At 45.6% G+C, this 15,253-nt stretch overlaps 1 protein-coding gene across 5 annotated transcripts in view; it reads left to right on the plus strand.

Moving 5' to 3' along the window:
• The window catches only part of LOC146751927 (26S proteasome regulatory subunit 6B), a 38,054-nt gene that overhangs the window by 3,307 nt on the left and 19,494 nt on the right, over positions 1 to 15,253 (plus strand). For 4 of the 5 annotated variants that reach the window (XM_085533401.1, XM_085533403.1, XM_085533404.1 and 1 more), the window contains exons 2-3: positions 1,029 to 1,121; positions 3,804 to 3,990. In XM_085533401.1, coding sequence (XP_085389527.1) covers positions 1,029 to 1,121; positions 3,804 to 3,990 — 280 coding nt within the window. Of the gene's footprint in view, positions 1 to 1,028; positions 1,122 to 3,180; positions 3,211 to 3,803; positions 3,991 to 15,253 lie in introns of all 5 variants that reach the window. The other variant, XM_085533402.1, reaches the window with a different exon arrangement.

Genomic DNA, 15,253 nt, shown 5'->3' on the forward strand with positions numbered 1-15,253 from the left:
ATTTGGGGTTTTTTGGGGTGAAAATGGGGGTTTTGGGGGTGGAATATGGGGTAAAATGGGGCCATTTTTGGGGTGAAATTGGGGGATTTTGGGGCTTTTGGGGGTGAAATTGGGGATTTTTGGGGTAAAAAAGGACTTTTTTGGGGTCTTTGGGGGTGAAATTTGCGGGTTTTGGGGTTATTGGGGTTTTTGGGGTGAAATTTGGGGCTTTTTGGGGTGAAATTTGGGGTTTTTGGGGTGAAAATGGAGGATTATGGGGGTGAAATATGGGCTGAAATGGGGTCATTTTTGGGGTGAAATTGGGGGATTTGGGTTTTTTTTGGGGTCTTTGGGGGTGAAATTTGTGGGTTTTGGGGTGAAGTTGGGGGAATTGGGGATTTTTTGGGGTGAAAAAGGACTTTTTTGGGGTCTTTGGGGGTGAAATTGGGGCCTTTTGGGGTCACGGGGGGGGTTTGGGGGGGAAAAAGGGATTTTTGGGGGGTAAATATGGGGTGAAATGGGGCCATTTGGGGGGTGAAATAGGGACGATTTTGGGGTGAAATTGGGGGATTTTGGGGCTTTTTGGGGTGAAAATGGGTTTTTTTGGGGGGAAATTTGGAGTTTTTTGGGTCTTTGGGTTGAAATTTGGGGGTTTGGGGGCTGAAATTGGGGTTTTTTGGGATGAAAATGGGGGATTTGGGGCCTTTTGGGGTGAAATTGGGGATTTTTGGGGTAAAAAAGGACTTTTTTGGGGTCTTTGGGGGTGAAATTTGCGGGTTTTGGGGTGAAATTTGGGGGTTTTTGGGGCTTTTTGGGGTGAAATTTGGGGCTTTTTGGGGTGAAATTTGGGTTTTTTTGGGGTAAAAATGGGAGTTTTTGGGGGTGAAATATGGGGTGAAATGGGGCCATTTTTGGGGTGAAATTGGGGGATTTGGGGTTTTTTTGGGGTGAAAAAGGACTTTTTTGGCATCTTTGGGGTGAAATTTGGGGGTTTTGGGGTGAAATTTGGGGTTTTTTGGGCTTTTTGGGGTAAAAATGGGGTGTTTCAGGACGAGCTCCCGTCCCTGCCCCGCCCCCACCCGGCTCTGCCCTTCCTGGGACCCGAGGCCGAAGACCTGGAGGATCTGTACAGCAGGTATAAGGTGAGACATATAGAGACCCTATAGGAACCCCATAGAAACCCTATAGAGACCATAGAGACACATAGAGACCCTATAGAAACCCCATAGGGATCTGTACAGCAGGTATAAGGTGAGACATATAGAGACCCTATAGAGACCCTATAGGAACCCTATAGACACCATAGAGACCCATAGGGATCTGTACAGCAGGTATAAGGTGAGAGACCCTATAGGAACCATATAGAGACACTATAGAAACCCTGTGCCACCATAGAGACACCATAGAGACACATAGGGATCTGTACAGCAGGTATAAGGTGAGACCCTATAGAGACCCTATAGGAACCCTATAGACACCATAGAAACCCTATAGAGACCATAGAGACACATAGAGACCCTATAGAAACCCCATAGGGATCTGTACAGCAGGTATAAGGAGAGACCCTATAGAGACCATATAGAGACCCTATAGGAACCCTATAGGAACCCTATAGACACCATAGAGACACATAGGGATCTGTACAGCAGGTATAAGGTGAGACATATAGAAACCATATAGAAACCCTATAGAAACCCTATAGACACCATAGAGACACATAGAGACCCTATAGGAACCCCATAGGGATCTGTACAGCAGGTATAAGGTGAGACCCTATAGAGACCCTATAGAAACCCTATAGAGACCATATAGAAACCCTATAGAAACCCTATAGAGGCCCATAGGGATCTGTACAGCAGGTATAAGGTGAGACATATAGGAACCCTATAGAGACCCTATAGAGACCATAGAGACACATAGAGACCCTATAGAAACCCTATAGGGATCTGTACAGCAGGTATAAGGTGAGAGACCCTATAGAGACCCTATAGAGAACCTATAGAGACCCTATAGACACCATAGAGACCCTATAGAAACCCCATAGGGATCTGTACAGCAGGTATAAGGTGAGACATATAGGAACCCTATAGGAACCCTATAGAAACCTTATAGAGACCCTATAGAAACCCTATAGACCCCATAGAGACCATAGAGACACATAGAGACCCTATGGAAACCCTATAGAAACCCCATAGAGACCCATAGGGACCCCATAGAGACACATAGAGACCCTATAGGGACCCATAGAGACCCATGGGGACCCATAGGGACCCATAGAGACCCATAGAAACCCCATAGAGACCCATAGAGATTAATAGAGCGCCCACTAGAGGCTTGGAGGACTCATTGCAACCCATAGGGATTAATAGGGAACCATTGCAACCCATAGGGATCCATAGAGATTAACAGTGCGCCCCCTAGAGGACTGGAGGACTCATTGCAACCCATAGGGACCCATAGAGACACATAGAGATTAATAGAGCGCCCCCTAGAGGCCTGGAGGACTCATTGCAACTCATAGGGACCCCATACCCTATAAATCCCCTATAAATCCTATAAAATCCTATAAAATCCCATATATATCCTATAGAAATTACAGCAAGAATTGCAGTTCCTGGAGGTGCAGGAGGAGCCACCCCATGGACACCCCATAGACACCCATAGGGACCCATAGACACCCATAGAGACCCATAGAGACCCATAGAGACCCATAGGGACCAATAGAGACCCATAGAGACCCATAGGGACCCATAGGGACACATAGAGAGACATAGAGAGACATAGGGACCCATAGAGACACATAGAGATTAATAGAGCGCCCCCTAGAGGCTTGGAGGACTCATTGCAACTCATAGGGATTAATAGGGAACCATTGCAACCCATAGATATCCATAGAGATTAATAGAGCGCCCCCTAGAGGCTTGGATGACTCATTGCAACCCATAGGGACCCATAGAGAACCCATAGAGATTAATAGAGTGCCCCCTAGAGGACTGGAGGACTCATTGCAACCCATAGGGATTAATAGGGAACCATTGCAACCCATAGGGACCCATAGAGACACATAGAGATTAACAGTGCGCCCCCTAGAGGCCTGGAGGACTCATTGCAACTCATAGGGACCCCATACCCTATAAATCCCCTATAAATCCCCTATAAATCTCCTATAAATCCTATAAAAATCCTATAAATCCCCTATAGAAACTCCAGCAGGAGCTGCAGTTCCTGGAGGTGCAGGAGGAGCCACCCCATAGACACCCCATAGACACCCCATAGAGACCCATAGAGACCCATAGGGATAAATAGAGACCCATAGAGACCCATAGAGACCCATAGAAACCCCATAGACACCCATAGAGAACCCATAGAGATTAATAGAGCGCCCCCTAGAGGCTTGGAGGACTCATTACAACCCATAGGGATTAATAGGGAACCATTGCAACCCATAGGGACCCATAGAGACACATAGGGACCCATAGAGACACATAGGGACTAATAGAGACCAATAGAGACCCCATAGAGATTAATAGAGCACCCCCTAGAGGCTTGGAGGACTCATTGCAACCCATAGGGATTAATAGGGAACCATTGAGACACATAGGGATCCATAGAGACACATAGGGACCCCATAGAGATTAAGAGTGCGCCCCCTAGAGGACTGGAGGACTCATTGCAACCCATAGAGACCCATAGAGACACATAGAGATTAACAGCGCGCCCCCTAGAGGCTCGGAGGTCTCATTGCAACTCATAGGGACCCCATACCCTATAAATCCCCTATAAATCCTATAAAAATCCTATAAAATCCCATATATATCCCATAGAAACTCCAACAAGAGCTGCAGTTCCTGGAGGTTCAGGAGGAGTACATCAAGGACGAGCAGAAGAACCTGAAGAAGGAATTTCTCCACGCGCAGGAAGAAGTGAAACGGATCCAAAGCATCCCACTGGTTATAGGGCAATTCCTGGAGGCCGTGGATCAGAACACAGCCATTGTAGGGTCAACTACAGGTATATGGGATCCTATATGGGGTTATAGGGTCTGTTATGGGGTTATGGGATCCTATATGGGGTTATAGGGTCTGTTATGGGGTTATGGGATCCTATATGGGGTTATAGGGTCTGTTATGGGTTTATGGGATCCTATATGGGGTTATAGGGTCTGTTATGGGGTTATGGGATCCTATATGGGGTTATAGGGTCTGTTATGGGGTTATGGGATCCTATATGGGGTTATAGGGGCTGTTATGGGGTTATGGGATCCTATATGGGGTTATAGGGTCAGTTATGGGGTTATGGGATCCTATATGGGGTTATAGGGTCAGTTATGGGGTTATGGGATCCTATATGGGGTTATAGGGTCTGTTATGGGGTTATGGGATCCTATATGGGGTTATAGGGTCTGTTATGAGGTTATGGGATCCTATATGGGGTTATAGGGTCTGTTATGGGGTTATGGGATCCTATATGGGGTTAACAGAGATCCTATATGGGATTAACAGAGGGGGCGCTCTGTTAATCTCTTTGTTAATCTCTTTGGGTTCTCTATGGGTTGCAATGGTTCCCTATTAATCCCTATGGGTTGCAATGAGTCCTCCAGGCCTCTAGGGGGCGCACTGTTAATCTCTATGTGTCTCTATGTATCCTTATGGGTCTCTATGGGTCTGTTATGGGGTTATGGGATCCTATATGGGGTTATAGGGTCTGTTATGGGGTTATGGGATCCTATATGGGGTTATAGGGTCAGTTATGGGGTTATGGGATCCTATATGGGGTTATAGGGTCTGTTATGGGGTTATGGGATCCTATATGGGGTTATAGGGTCTGTTATGGGGTTATGGGATCCTATATGGGGTTATAGGGTCAGTTATGGGGTTATAGGGTCTGTTATAGGGTCAGTTATAGGGTCAGTTATAGGGTCTGTTATAGGGTCAGTTATAGGGTTTGTTATAGGGTCTGTTATAGGGTCAGTTATAGGGTCTGTTATGGGGTTATAGGATCCTATATGGGGTTATAGGGTCTGTTATGGGGTTATGGGATCCTATATGGGGTTATAGGGTCTGTTATGGGGTTATGGGATCCTATATGGGGTTATAGGGTCAGTTATGGGGTTATGGGATCCTATATGGGGTTATAGGGTCTGTTATGGGGTTATGGGATCCTATATGGGGTTATAGGGTCTGTTATGGGGTTATGGGATCCTATATGGGGTTATAGGGTCTGTTATGGGGTTATGGGATCCTATATGGGGTTATAGGGTCTGTTATGGGGTTATGGGATCCTATATGGGGTTATAGGGTCTGTTATGGGGTTATAGGGTCTGTTATGGGGTTATGGGATCCTATATGGGGTTATAGGGTCTGTTATGGGGTTATGGGATCCTATATGGGGTTATAGGGTCTGTTATGGGGTTATGGGATCCTATATGGGGTTATAGGGTCTGTTATGGGGTTATGGGATCCTATATGGGGTTATAGGGTCTGTTATGGGGTTATGGGATCCTATATGGGGTTATAGGGTCAGTTATGGGGTTATGGGATCCTATATGGGGTTATAGGGTCTGTTATGGGGTTATGGGATCCTATATGGGGTTAACAGAGATCCTATATGGGATTAACAGAGGGGGCGCTCTGTTAATCTCTTTGTTAATCTCTTTGGGTTCTCTATGGGTTGCAATGGTTCCCTATTAATCCCTATGGGTTGCAATGAGTCCTCCAGGCCTCTAGGGGGCGCACTGTTAATCTCTATGTGTCTCTATGTATCCCTATGGGTCTCTATGGGTCTGTTATGGGGTTATGGGATCCTATATGGGGTTATAGGGTCTGTTATGGGGTTATGGGATCCTATATGGGGTTATAGGGTCTGTTATGGGGTTATGGGATCCTATATGGGGTTATAGGGTCAGTTATGGGGTTATGGGATCCTATATGGGGTTATAGGGTCTGTTATGGGGTTATGGGATCCTATATGGGGTTATAGGGTCTGTTATGGGGTTATGGGATCCTATATGGGGTTATAGGGTCAGTTATGGGGTTATAGGGTCTGTTATAGGGTCAGTTATAGGGTCAGTTATAGGGTCTGTTATAGGGTCAGTTATAGGGTTTGTTATAGGGTCTGTTATAGGGTCAGTTATAGGGTCTGTTATGGGGTTATAGGATCCTATATGGGGTTATAGGGTCTGTTATGGGGTTATGGGATCCTATATGGGGTTATAGGGTCTGTTATGGGGTTATGGGATCCTATATGGGGTTATAGGGTCAGTTATGGGGTTATGGGATCCTATATGGGGTTATAGGGTCTGTTATGGGGTTATGGGATCCTATATGGGGTTATAGGGTCTGTTATGGGGTTATGGGATCCTATATGGGGTTATAGGGTCTGTTATGGGGTTATGGGATCCTATATGGGGTTATAGGGTCTGTTATGGGGTTATGGGATCCCATATGGGGTTATAGGGTCTGTTACGGGGTTATGGGATCCTATATGGGGTTATAGGGTCTGTTATGGGGTTATGGGATCCTATATGGGGTTATAGGGTCTGTTATGGGGTTATAGGGTCTGTTATGGGGTTATGGGATCCTATATGGGGTTATAGGGTCTGTTATGGGGTTATGGGATCCTATATGGGGTTATAGGGTCTGTTATGGGGTTATGGGATCCTATATGGGGTTATAGGGTCTGTTATGGGGTTATGGGATCCTATATGGGGTTATAGGGTCTGTTATGGGGTTATGGAATCCTATATGGGGTTATAGGGTCAGTTATGGGGTTATGGGCTCCTATATGGGGTTATAGGGTCTGTTATGGGGTTATGGGATCCTATATGGGGTTATAGGGTCTGTTATGGGGTTATGGGATCCTATATGGGGTTATAGGGTCTGTTATGGGGTTATGGGATCCTATATGGGGTTATAGGGTCTGTTATGGGGTTATGGGATCCTATATGGGGTTATAGGGTCAGTTATGGGGTTATAGGGTCTGTTATAGGGTCAGTTATAGGGTCAGTTATAGGGTCTGTTATAGGGTCAGTTGTAGGGTCTGTTATAGGGTCTGTTATAGGGTCAGTTATAGGGTCTGTTATGGGGTTATGGGATCCTATATGGGGTTATAGGGTCTGTTATGGGGTTATGGGATCCTATATGGGGCTATAGGGTCTGTTATGGGGTTATGGGATCCTATATGGGGTTATAGGGTCTGTTATGGGGTTATGGGATCCTATATGGGGTTATAGGGTCAGTTATGGGGTTATAGGGTCTGTTATAGGGTCAGTTATAGGGTCAGTTATAGGGTCTGTTATAGGGTCAGTTGTAGGGTCTGTTATAGGGTCTGTTATAGGGTCAGTTATAGGGTCTGTTATGGGGTTATGGGATCCTATATGGGGTTATAGGGTCTGTTATGGGGTTATGGGATCCTATATGGGGCTATAGGGTCTGTTATGGGGTTATGGGATCCTATATGGGGTTATAGGGTCTGTTATGGGGTTATGGGATCCTATATGGGGCTATAGGGTCTGTTATGGGGTTATGGGATCCTATATGGGGTTATAGGGTCAGTTATGGGGTTATAGGGTCTGTTATAGGGTCAGTTATAGGGTCAGTTATAGGGTCTGTTATAGGGTCAGTTGTAGGGTCTGTTATAGGGTCTGTTATAGGGTCAGTTATAGGGTCTGTTATGGGGTTATGGGATCCTATATGGGGTTATAGGGTCTGTTATGGGGTTATGGGATCCTATATGGGGCTATAGGGTCTGTTATGGGGTTATGGGATCCTATATGGGGTTATAGGGTCTGTTATGGGGTTATGGGATCCTATATGGGGTTATAGGGTCAGTTATGGGGTTATAGGGTCTGTTATAGGGTCAGTTATAGGGTCAGTTATAGGGTCTGTTATAGGGTCAGTTGTAGGGTCTGTTATAGGGTCTGTTATAGGGTCAGTTATAGGGTCTGTTATGGGGTTATGGGATCCTATATGGGGTTATAGGGTCTGTTATGGGGTTATGGGATCCTATATGGGGCTATAGGGTCTGTTATGGGGTTATGGGATCCTATATGGGGTTATAGGGTCTGTTATGGGGTTATGGGATCCTATATGGGGCTATAGGGTCTGTTATGGGGTTATGGGATCCTATATGGGGCTATAGGGTCTGTTATGGGGTTATGGGATCCTATATGGGGTTATAGGGTCTGTTATGGGGTTATGGGATCCTATATGGGGTTATAGGGTCTGTTATGGGGTTATGGGATCCTATATGGGGTTAACAGAGATCCTATATGGGATTAACAGAGGGGGCGCTCTGTTAATCTCTTTGTTAATCTCTTTGGGTTCTCTATGGGTTGCAATGGTTCCCTATTAATCCCTATGGGTTGCAATGAGTCCTCCAGGCCTCTAGGGGGCGCACTGTTAATCTCTATGTGTCTCTATGTATCCCTATGGGTCTCTATGGGTCTGTTATGGGGTTATGGGATCCTATATGGGGTTATAGGGTCTGTTATGGGGTTATGGGATCCTATATGGGGTTATAGGGTCTGTTATGGGGTTATGGGATCCTATATGGGGTTATAGGGTCTGTTATGGGGTTATGGGATCCTATATGGGGTTATAGGGTCTGTTATGGGGTTATAGGGTCAGTTATAGGGTCTGTTATGGGGTTATGGGATCCTATATGGGGCTATAGGGTCTGTTATGGGGTTATGGGATCCTATATGGGGTTATAGGGTCTGTTATGGGGTTATAGGGTCAGTTATAGGGTCTGTTATGGGGTTATGGGATCCTATATGGGGTTATAGGGTCTGTTATGGGGTTATGGGATCCTATATGGGGTTATAGGGTCTGTTATGGGGTTATGGGATCCTATATGGGGTTATAGGGTCTGTTATGGGGTTATGGGATCCTATATGGGGTTATAGGGTCTGTTATGGGGTTATGGGATCCTATATGGGGTTATAGGGTCTGTTATGGGGTTATAGGATCCTATATGGGGTTATAGGGTCTGTTATGGGGTTATGGGATCCTATATGGGGTTATAGGGTCTGTTATGGGGTTATGGGATCCTATATGGGGTTATAGGGTCTGTTATGGGGTTATGGGATCCTATATGGGGTTATAGGGTCAGTTATGGGGTTATGGGATCCTATATGGGGTTATAGGGTCTGTTATGGGGTTATGGGATCCTATATGGGGTTATAGGGTCAGTTATGGGGTTATGGGATCCTATATGGGGTTATAGGGTCTGTTATGGGGTTATGGGATCCTATATAGGGTTATAGGGTCTGTTATGGGGTTATGGGATCCTATATGGGGTTATAGGGTCTGTTATGGGGTTATGGGATCCTATATGGGGTTATAGGGTCTGTTATGGGGTTATGGGATCCTATATGGGGTTATAGGGTCTGTTATGGGGTTATGGGATCCTATATGGGGTTATAGGGTCTGTTATGGGGTTATGGGATCCTATATGGGGTTATAGGGTCTGTTATGGGGTTATGGGATCCTATATGGGGTTATAGGGTCTGTTATGGGGTTATGGGATCCTATATGGGGTTATAGGGTCTGTTATGGGGTTATGGGATCCTATATGGGGTTATAGGGTCTGTTATGGGGTTATGGGATCCTATATGGGGTTATAGGGTCTGTTATGGGGTTATAGGGTCTGTTATAGGGTCTGTTATAGGGTCTGTTATAGGGTCTGTTATGGGGTTATGGGATCCTATATGGGGTTATAGGGTCTGTTATGGGGTTATGGGATCCTATATGGGGTTATAGGGTCTGTTATGGGGTTATGGGATCCTATATGGGGTTATAGGGTCAGTTATGGGGTTATGGGATCCTATATGGGGTTATAGGGTCTGTTATGGGGTTATAGGGTCTGTTATGGGGTTATGGGATCCTATATGGGGTTATAGGGTCTGTTATGGGGTTATGGGAACCTATATGGGGTTATAGGGTCTGTTATGGGGTTATGGGATCCTATATGGGGTTATAGGGGCTGTTATGGGGTTATGGGATCCTATATGGGGTTATAGGGGCTGTTATGGGGTTATGGGATCCTATATGGGGTTATAGGGTCTGTTATGGGGTTATGGGATCCTATATGGGGTTATAGGGTCTGTTATGGGGTTATGGGAACCTATATGGGGTTATAGGGTCTGTTATGGGGTTATGGGATCCTATATGGGGTTAACAGAGATCCTATATGGGATTAACAGAGGGGGCGCTCTGTTAATCTCTTTGTTAATCTCTTTGGGTTCTCTATGGGTTGCAATGGTTCCCTATTAATCCCTATGGGTTGCAATGAGTCCTCCAGGCCTCTAGGGGGCGCACTGTTAATCTCTATGTGTCTCTATGTATCCCTATGGGTCTCTATGGGTCTGTTATGGGGTTATGGGATCCTATATGGGGTTATAGGGTCTGTTATGGGGTTATGGGATCCTATATGGGGTTATAGGGTCAGTTATGGGGTTATGGGATCCTATATGGGGTTATAGGGTCTGTTATGGGGTTATGGGATCCTATATGGGGTTATAGGGTCTGTTATGGGGTTATGGGATCCTATATGGGGTTATAGGGTCTGTTATGGGGTTATAGGGTCAGTTATAGGGTCTGTTATGGGGTTATGGGATCCTATATGGGGCTATAGGGTCTGTTATGGGGTTATGGGATCCTATATGGGGTTATAGGGTCTGTTATGGGGTTATAGGGTCAGTTATAGGGTCTGTTATGGGGTTATGGGATCCTATATGGGGTTATAGGGTCTGTTATGGGGTTATGGGATCCTATATGGGGTTATAGGGTCTGTTATGGGGTTATGGGATCCTATATGGGGTTATAGGGTCTGTTATGGGGTTATGGGATCCTATATGGGGTTATAGGGTCTGTTATGGGGTTATGGGATCCTATATGGGGTTATAGGGTCTGTTATGGGGTTATGGGATCCTATATGGGGTTATAGGGTCTGTTATGGGGTTATAGGATCCTATATGGGGTTATAGGGTCTGTTATGGGGTTATGGGATCCTATATGGGGTTATAGGGTCTGTTATGGGGTTATGGGATCCTATATGGGGTTATAGGGTCTGTTATGGGGTTATGGGATCCTATATGGGGTTATAGGGTCAGTTATGGGGTTATGGGATCCTATATGGGGTTATAGGGTCTGTTATGGGGTTATGGGATCCTATATGGGGTTATAGGGTCAGTTATGGGGTTATGGGATCCTATATGGGGTTATAGGGTCTGTTATGGGGTTATGGGATCCTATATAGGGTTATAGGGTCTGTTATGGGGTTATGGGATCCTATATGGGGTTATAGGGTCTGTTATGGGGTTATGGGATCCTATATGGGGTTATAGGGTCTGTTATGGGGTTATGGGATCCTATATGGGGTTATAGGGTCTGTTATGGGGTTATGGGATCCTATATGGGGTTATAGGGTCTGTTATGGGGTTATGGGATCCTATATGGGGTTATAGGGTCTGTTATGGGGTTATGGGATCCTATATGGGGTTATAGGGTCTGTTATGGGGTTATGGGATCCTATATGGGGTTATAGGGTCTGTTATGGGGTTATGGGATCCTATATGGGGTTATAGGGTCTGTTATGGGGTTATGGGATCCTATATGGGGTTATAGGGTCTGTTATGGGGTTATAGGGTCTGTTATAGGGTCTGTTATAGGGTCTGTTATAGGGTCTGTTATGGGGTTATGGGATCCTATATGGGGTTATAGGGTCTGTTATGGGGTTATGGGATCCTATATGGGGTTATAGGGTCTGTTATGGGGTTATGGGATCCTATATGGGGTTATAGGGTCAGTTATGGGGTTATGGGATCCTATATGGGGTTATAGGGTCTGTTATGGGGTTATAGGGTCTGTTATGGGGTTATGGGATCCTATATGGGGTTATAGGGTCTGTTATGGGGTTATGGGAACCTATATGGGGTTATAGGGTCTGTTATGGGGTTATGGGATCCTATATGGGGTTATAGGGGCTGTTATGGGGTTATGGGATCCTATATGGGGTTATAGGGGCTGTTATGGGGTTATGGGATCCTATATGGGGTTATAGGGTCTGTTATGGGGTTATGGGATCCTATATGGGGTTATAGGGTCTGTTATGGGGTTATGGGAACCTATATGGGGTTATAGGGTCTGTTATGGGGTTATGGGATCCTATATGGGGTTAACAGAGATCCTATATGGGATTAACAGAGGGGGCGCTCTGTTAATCTCTTTGTTAATCTCTTTGGGTTCTCTATGGGTTGCAATGGTTCCCTATTAATCCCTATGGGTTGCAATGAGTCCTCCAGGCCTCTAGGGGGCGCACTGTTAGTCTCTATGTGTCTCTATGTATCCCTATGGGTCTCTATGGGTCTGTTATGGGGTTATGGGATCCTATATGGGGTTATAGGGTCTGTTATGGGGTTATGGGATCCTATATGGGGTTATAGGGTCTGTTATGGGGTTATGGGATCCTATATGGGGTTATAGGGTCTGTTATGGGGTTATGGGATCCGATATGGGGTTATAGGGTCTGTTATGGGGTTATGGGATCCTATATGGGGTTATAGGGTCTGTTATGGGGTGATGGGATCCTATATGGGGTTATAGGGTCTGTTATGGGGTTATGGGATCCTATATGGGGTCATAGGGTCTGTTATGGGGTGATGGGATCCTATATGGGGTTATAGGGTCTGTTATGGGGTTATGGGATCCTATATGGGGTTATAGGGTCTGTTATGGGGTTATGGGATCCTATATGGGGTTATAGGGTCTGTTATGGGGTTATGGGATCCTATATGGGGTTATAGGGTCTGTTATGGGGTTATGGGATCCTATATGGGGTTATGGGGTCTGTTATGGGGTTATGGGATCCTATATGGGGTTATAGGGTCTGTTATGGGGTTATGGGATCCTATATGGGGTTATAGGGTCTGTTATGGGGTTATGGGATCCTATATGGGGTTATAGGGTCAGTTATGGGGTTATGGGATCCTATATGGGGTTATAGGGTCGGTTATGGGGTTATGGGATCCTATATGGGGTTATAGGGTCTGTTATGGGGTTATGGGATCCTATATGGGATCTTATGGGGTTATGGGGTTATAGGGGCTGTTATAGGGTCAGTTATAGGGTCTGTTATAGGGTCAGTTATGGGGTTATAGGTTCAGTTATGGGGTGGGGTATGGGGTTATGGGGTTGGTTATGGGGTTATTGGTTGGGTTATAGGGTCAGTCATGGGGTCAGTTATGGGGTTATGGGGTGGGTTATAGGCTCAGTTATGGCGTTATGGGGTCAGTTGTGGGGTTATGAGGTTATAGAGTCTGTTATGGGGTTATGGGTTGGGTTATAGGGTCGGTTATAGGGTCAGGTATAGGGATATGGGTCTGTTATGGGGTTATGGGGTGGGTTATGGGGTCGGTTATAGGGTCAGGTATAGGGATATGGCTCTGTTATGGGGTTATGGGGTTATGGGGTGGGTTATAGGGTCGGTTATAGGGTCAGGTATAGGGATATGGGTCTGTTATGGGGTTATGGATTGGGTTATTGGGTCGGTTATAGGGTCAGGTATAGGGATATGGGTCTGTTATGGGGTTATGGGGTGGGTTATAGGGTCAGGTATAGGTATATGGGTCTGTTATGGGGTTATGGGGTGGGTTATGGGGTCGGTTATAGGGTCAATTATAGGGATATGGGTCTGTTATGGGGTTATGGGGTGGGTTATAGGGTCGGTTATAGGGTCAGGTATAGGGATATGGGTCTGTTATGGGGTTATGGGGTTATGGGGTGGGTTATAGGGTCGGTTATAGGGTCAGGTATAGGGATATGGGTCTGTTATGGGGTTATGGGACAGTTCCTGGTGCCATGGGGTCAACCACAGTTATATGGGGTTATGGGGGACCCATTATGGGTCCCTTTGGGGTCCCTTATAGGGCCATTTTGGGTCCAATTTGGGTCATTTTGGGTCAGTTTTGTTCCATTTTGGGTCCATTTGGGTCTATTTTGTGGCCATTTTGGTTCATTTTGGGCCCATTTGGGTCCATTTTGGGTCCATTTAGGTCAATTTTGGGTCAGTTTTGTTCCATTTTTGGGCCCATTTAGGTCCATTCTGGGTCCATTTTAGGTTGGTTTTGTTCCATTTTTGGGTCCATTTTAGGTCATTTTGGGTCCATTTTGGGTCCATTTGGGTCCATTTTGAGCCCATTTGGATCCATTTGGGTCCATTTTGGGCCCATTTAGGTCCATTCTGGGTCAATTTTGGGTCCATTTAGGGTCAGTTTTGTTCCATTTTGGGTCATTTTGGGTCATTTTGCTCAGGTTCCAATTACTACGTCTGTATATTGAGCACCATTGACCGTGAGCTGTTGAAGCCCAATGGGGCCGTTATGGGTCCATTTTGGGTCCATTTAGGTCTATTTTGGGTCCATTTTGGGTCAGTTTGGGTCCATTTTGGGTCAGTTTTCTTCCATTTTGGGTCAGTTTTGTTCCTTTTTGGGTCCAATTTGGGTCAGTTTTGTTCCAATTTGGGTCCATTTTGGGTCGGTTTTGGTCCATTTTGGGTCAATTTTGGGTCGGTTTTCTTCCATTTTGGGTCAGTTTTGTTCCATTTTGGGTCATTTTGGGTCCATTTTGGGTCAGTTTTGTTCCATTTTGGGTCATTTTGGGTCCATTTTGGGTCAGTTTTGTTCCATTTTGGGTCATTTTGGGTCCATTTTGGGTCAGTTTTGTTCCATTTTGGGTCCATTTGGGTCTATTTTGTGGCCACTTTGGTCCATTTTGGGCCCATTTGGATCCATTTTGGGTCAATTTTGGGTCTATTTTGTGGCCATTTTGGTCCATTCTGGGTCCATTTAGGTCCATTTTGGGTCGGTTTTGTTCCAATTTGGGTCCATTTTGGGTCGGTTTTGTTCCATTTTGGGTCCATTTGGGTCTATTTTGGGCCCATTTTGTTCCATTTTGGATCCATTTGGGCCCATTTAGGTCCATTTTGGGTCCATTTTGGTTCCATTTTGGGTCATTTTCCTTCCATTTTGGGTCAGGTTCCAATTACTACGTCCGCATACTGAGCACCATTGACCGTGAGCTGCTGAAGCCCAATGGGGCCGTTATGGGTCCCTTATAGGGTCATTTTGGGTCCATTTAGGTCTATTTTGGGTCGGTTTTGTTCCATTTTGGGCCCATTTAGGTCCATTTTGGGTCCATTTTGGGTCAGTTTTGTTCCATTTGGGTCCATTTGGGCCCATTTAGGTCCATTTTGGGTTGGTTTTGTTCCATTTTGG

Source organism: Coturnix japonica, unplaced genomic scaffold (assembly GCF_054131305.1).
Source record: "Coturnix japonica strain WE unplaced genomic scaffold, WE-NBRP24 Scf060, whole genome shotgun sequence".
Taxonomy (NCBI): Eukaryota; Metazoa; Chordata; class Aves; order Galliformes; family Phasianidae; genus Coturnix; species Coturnix japonica.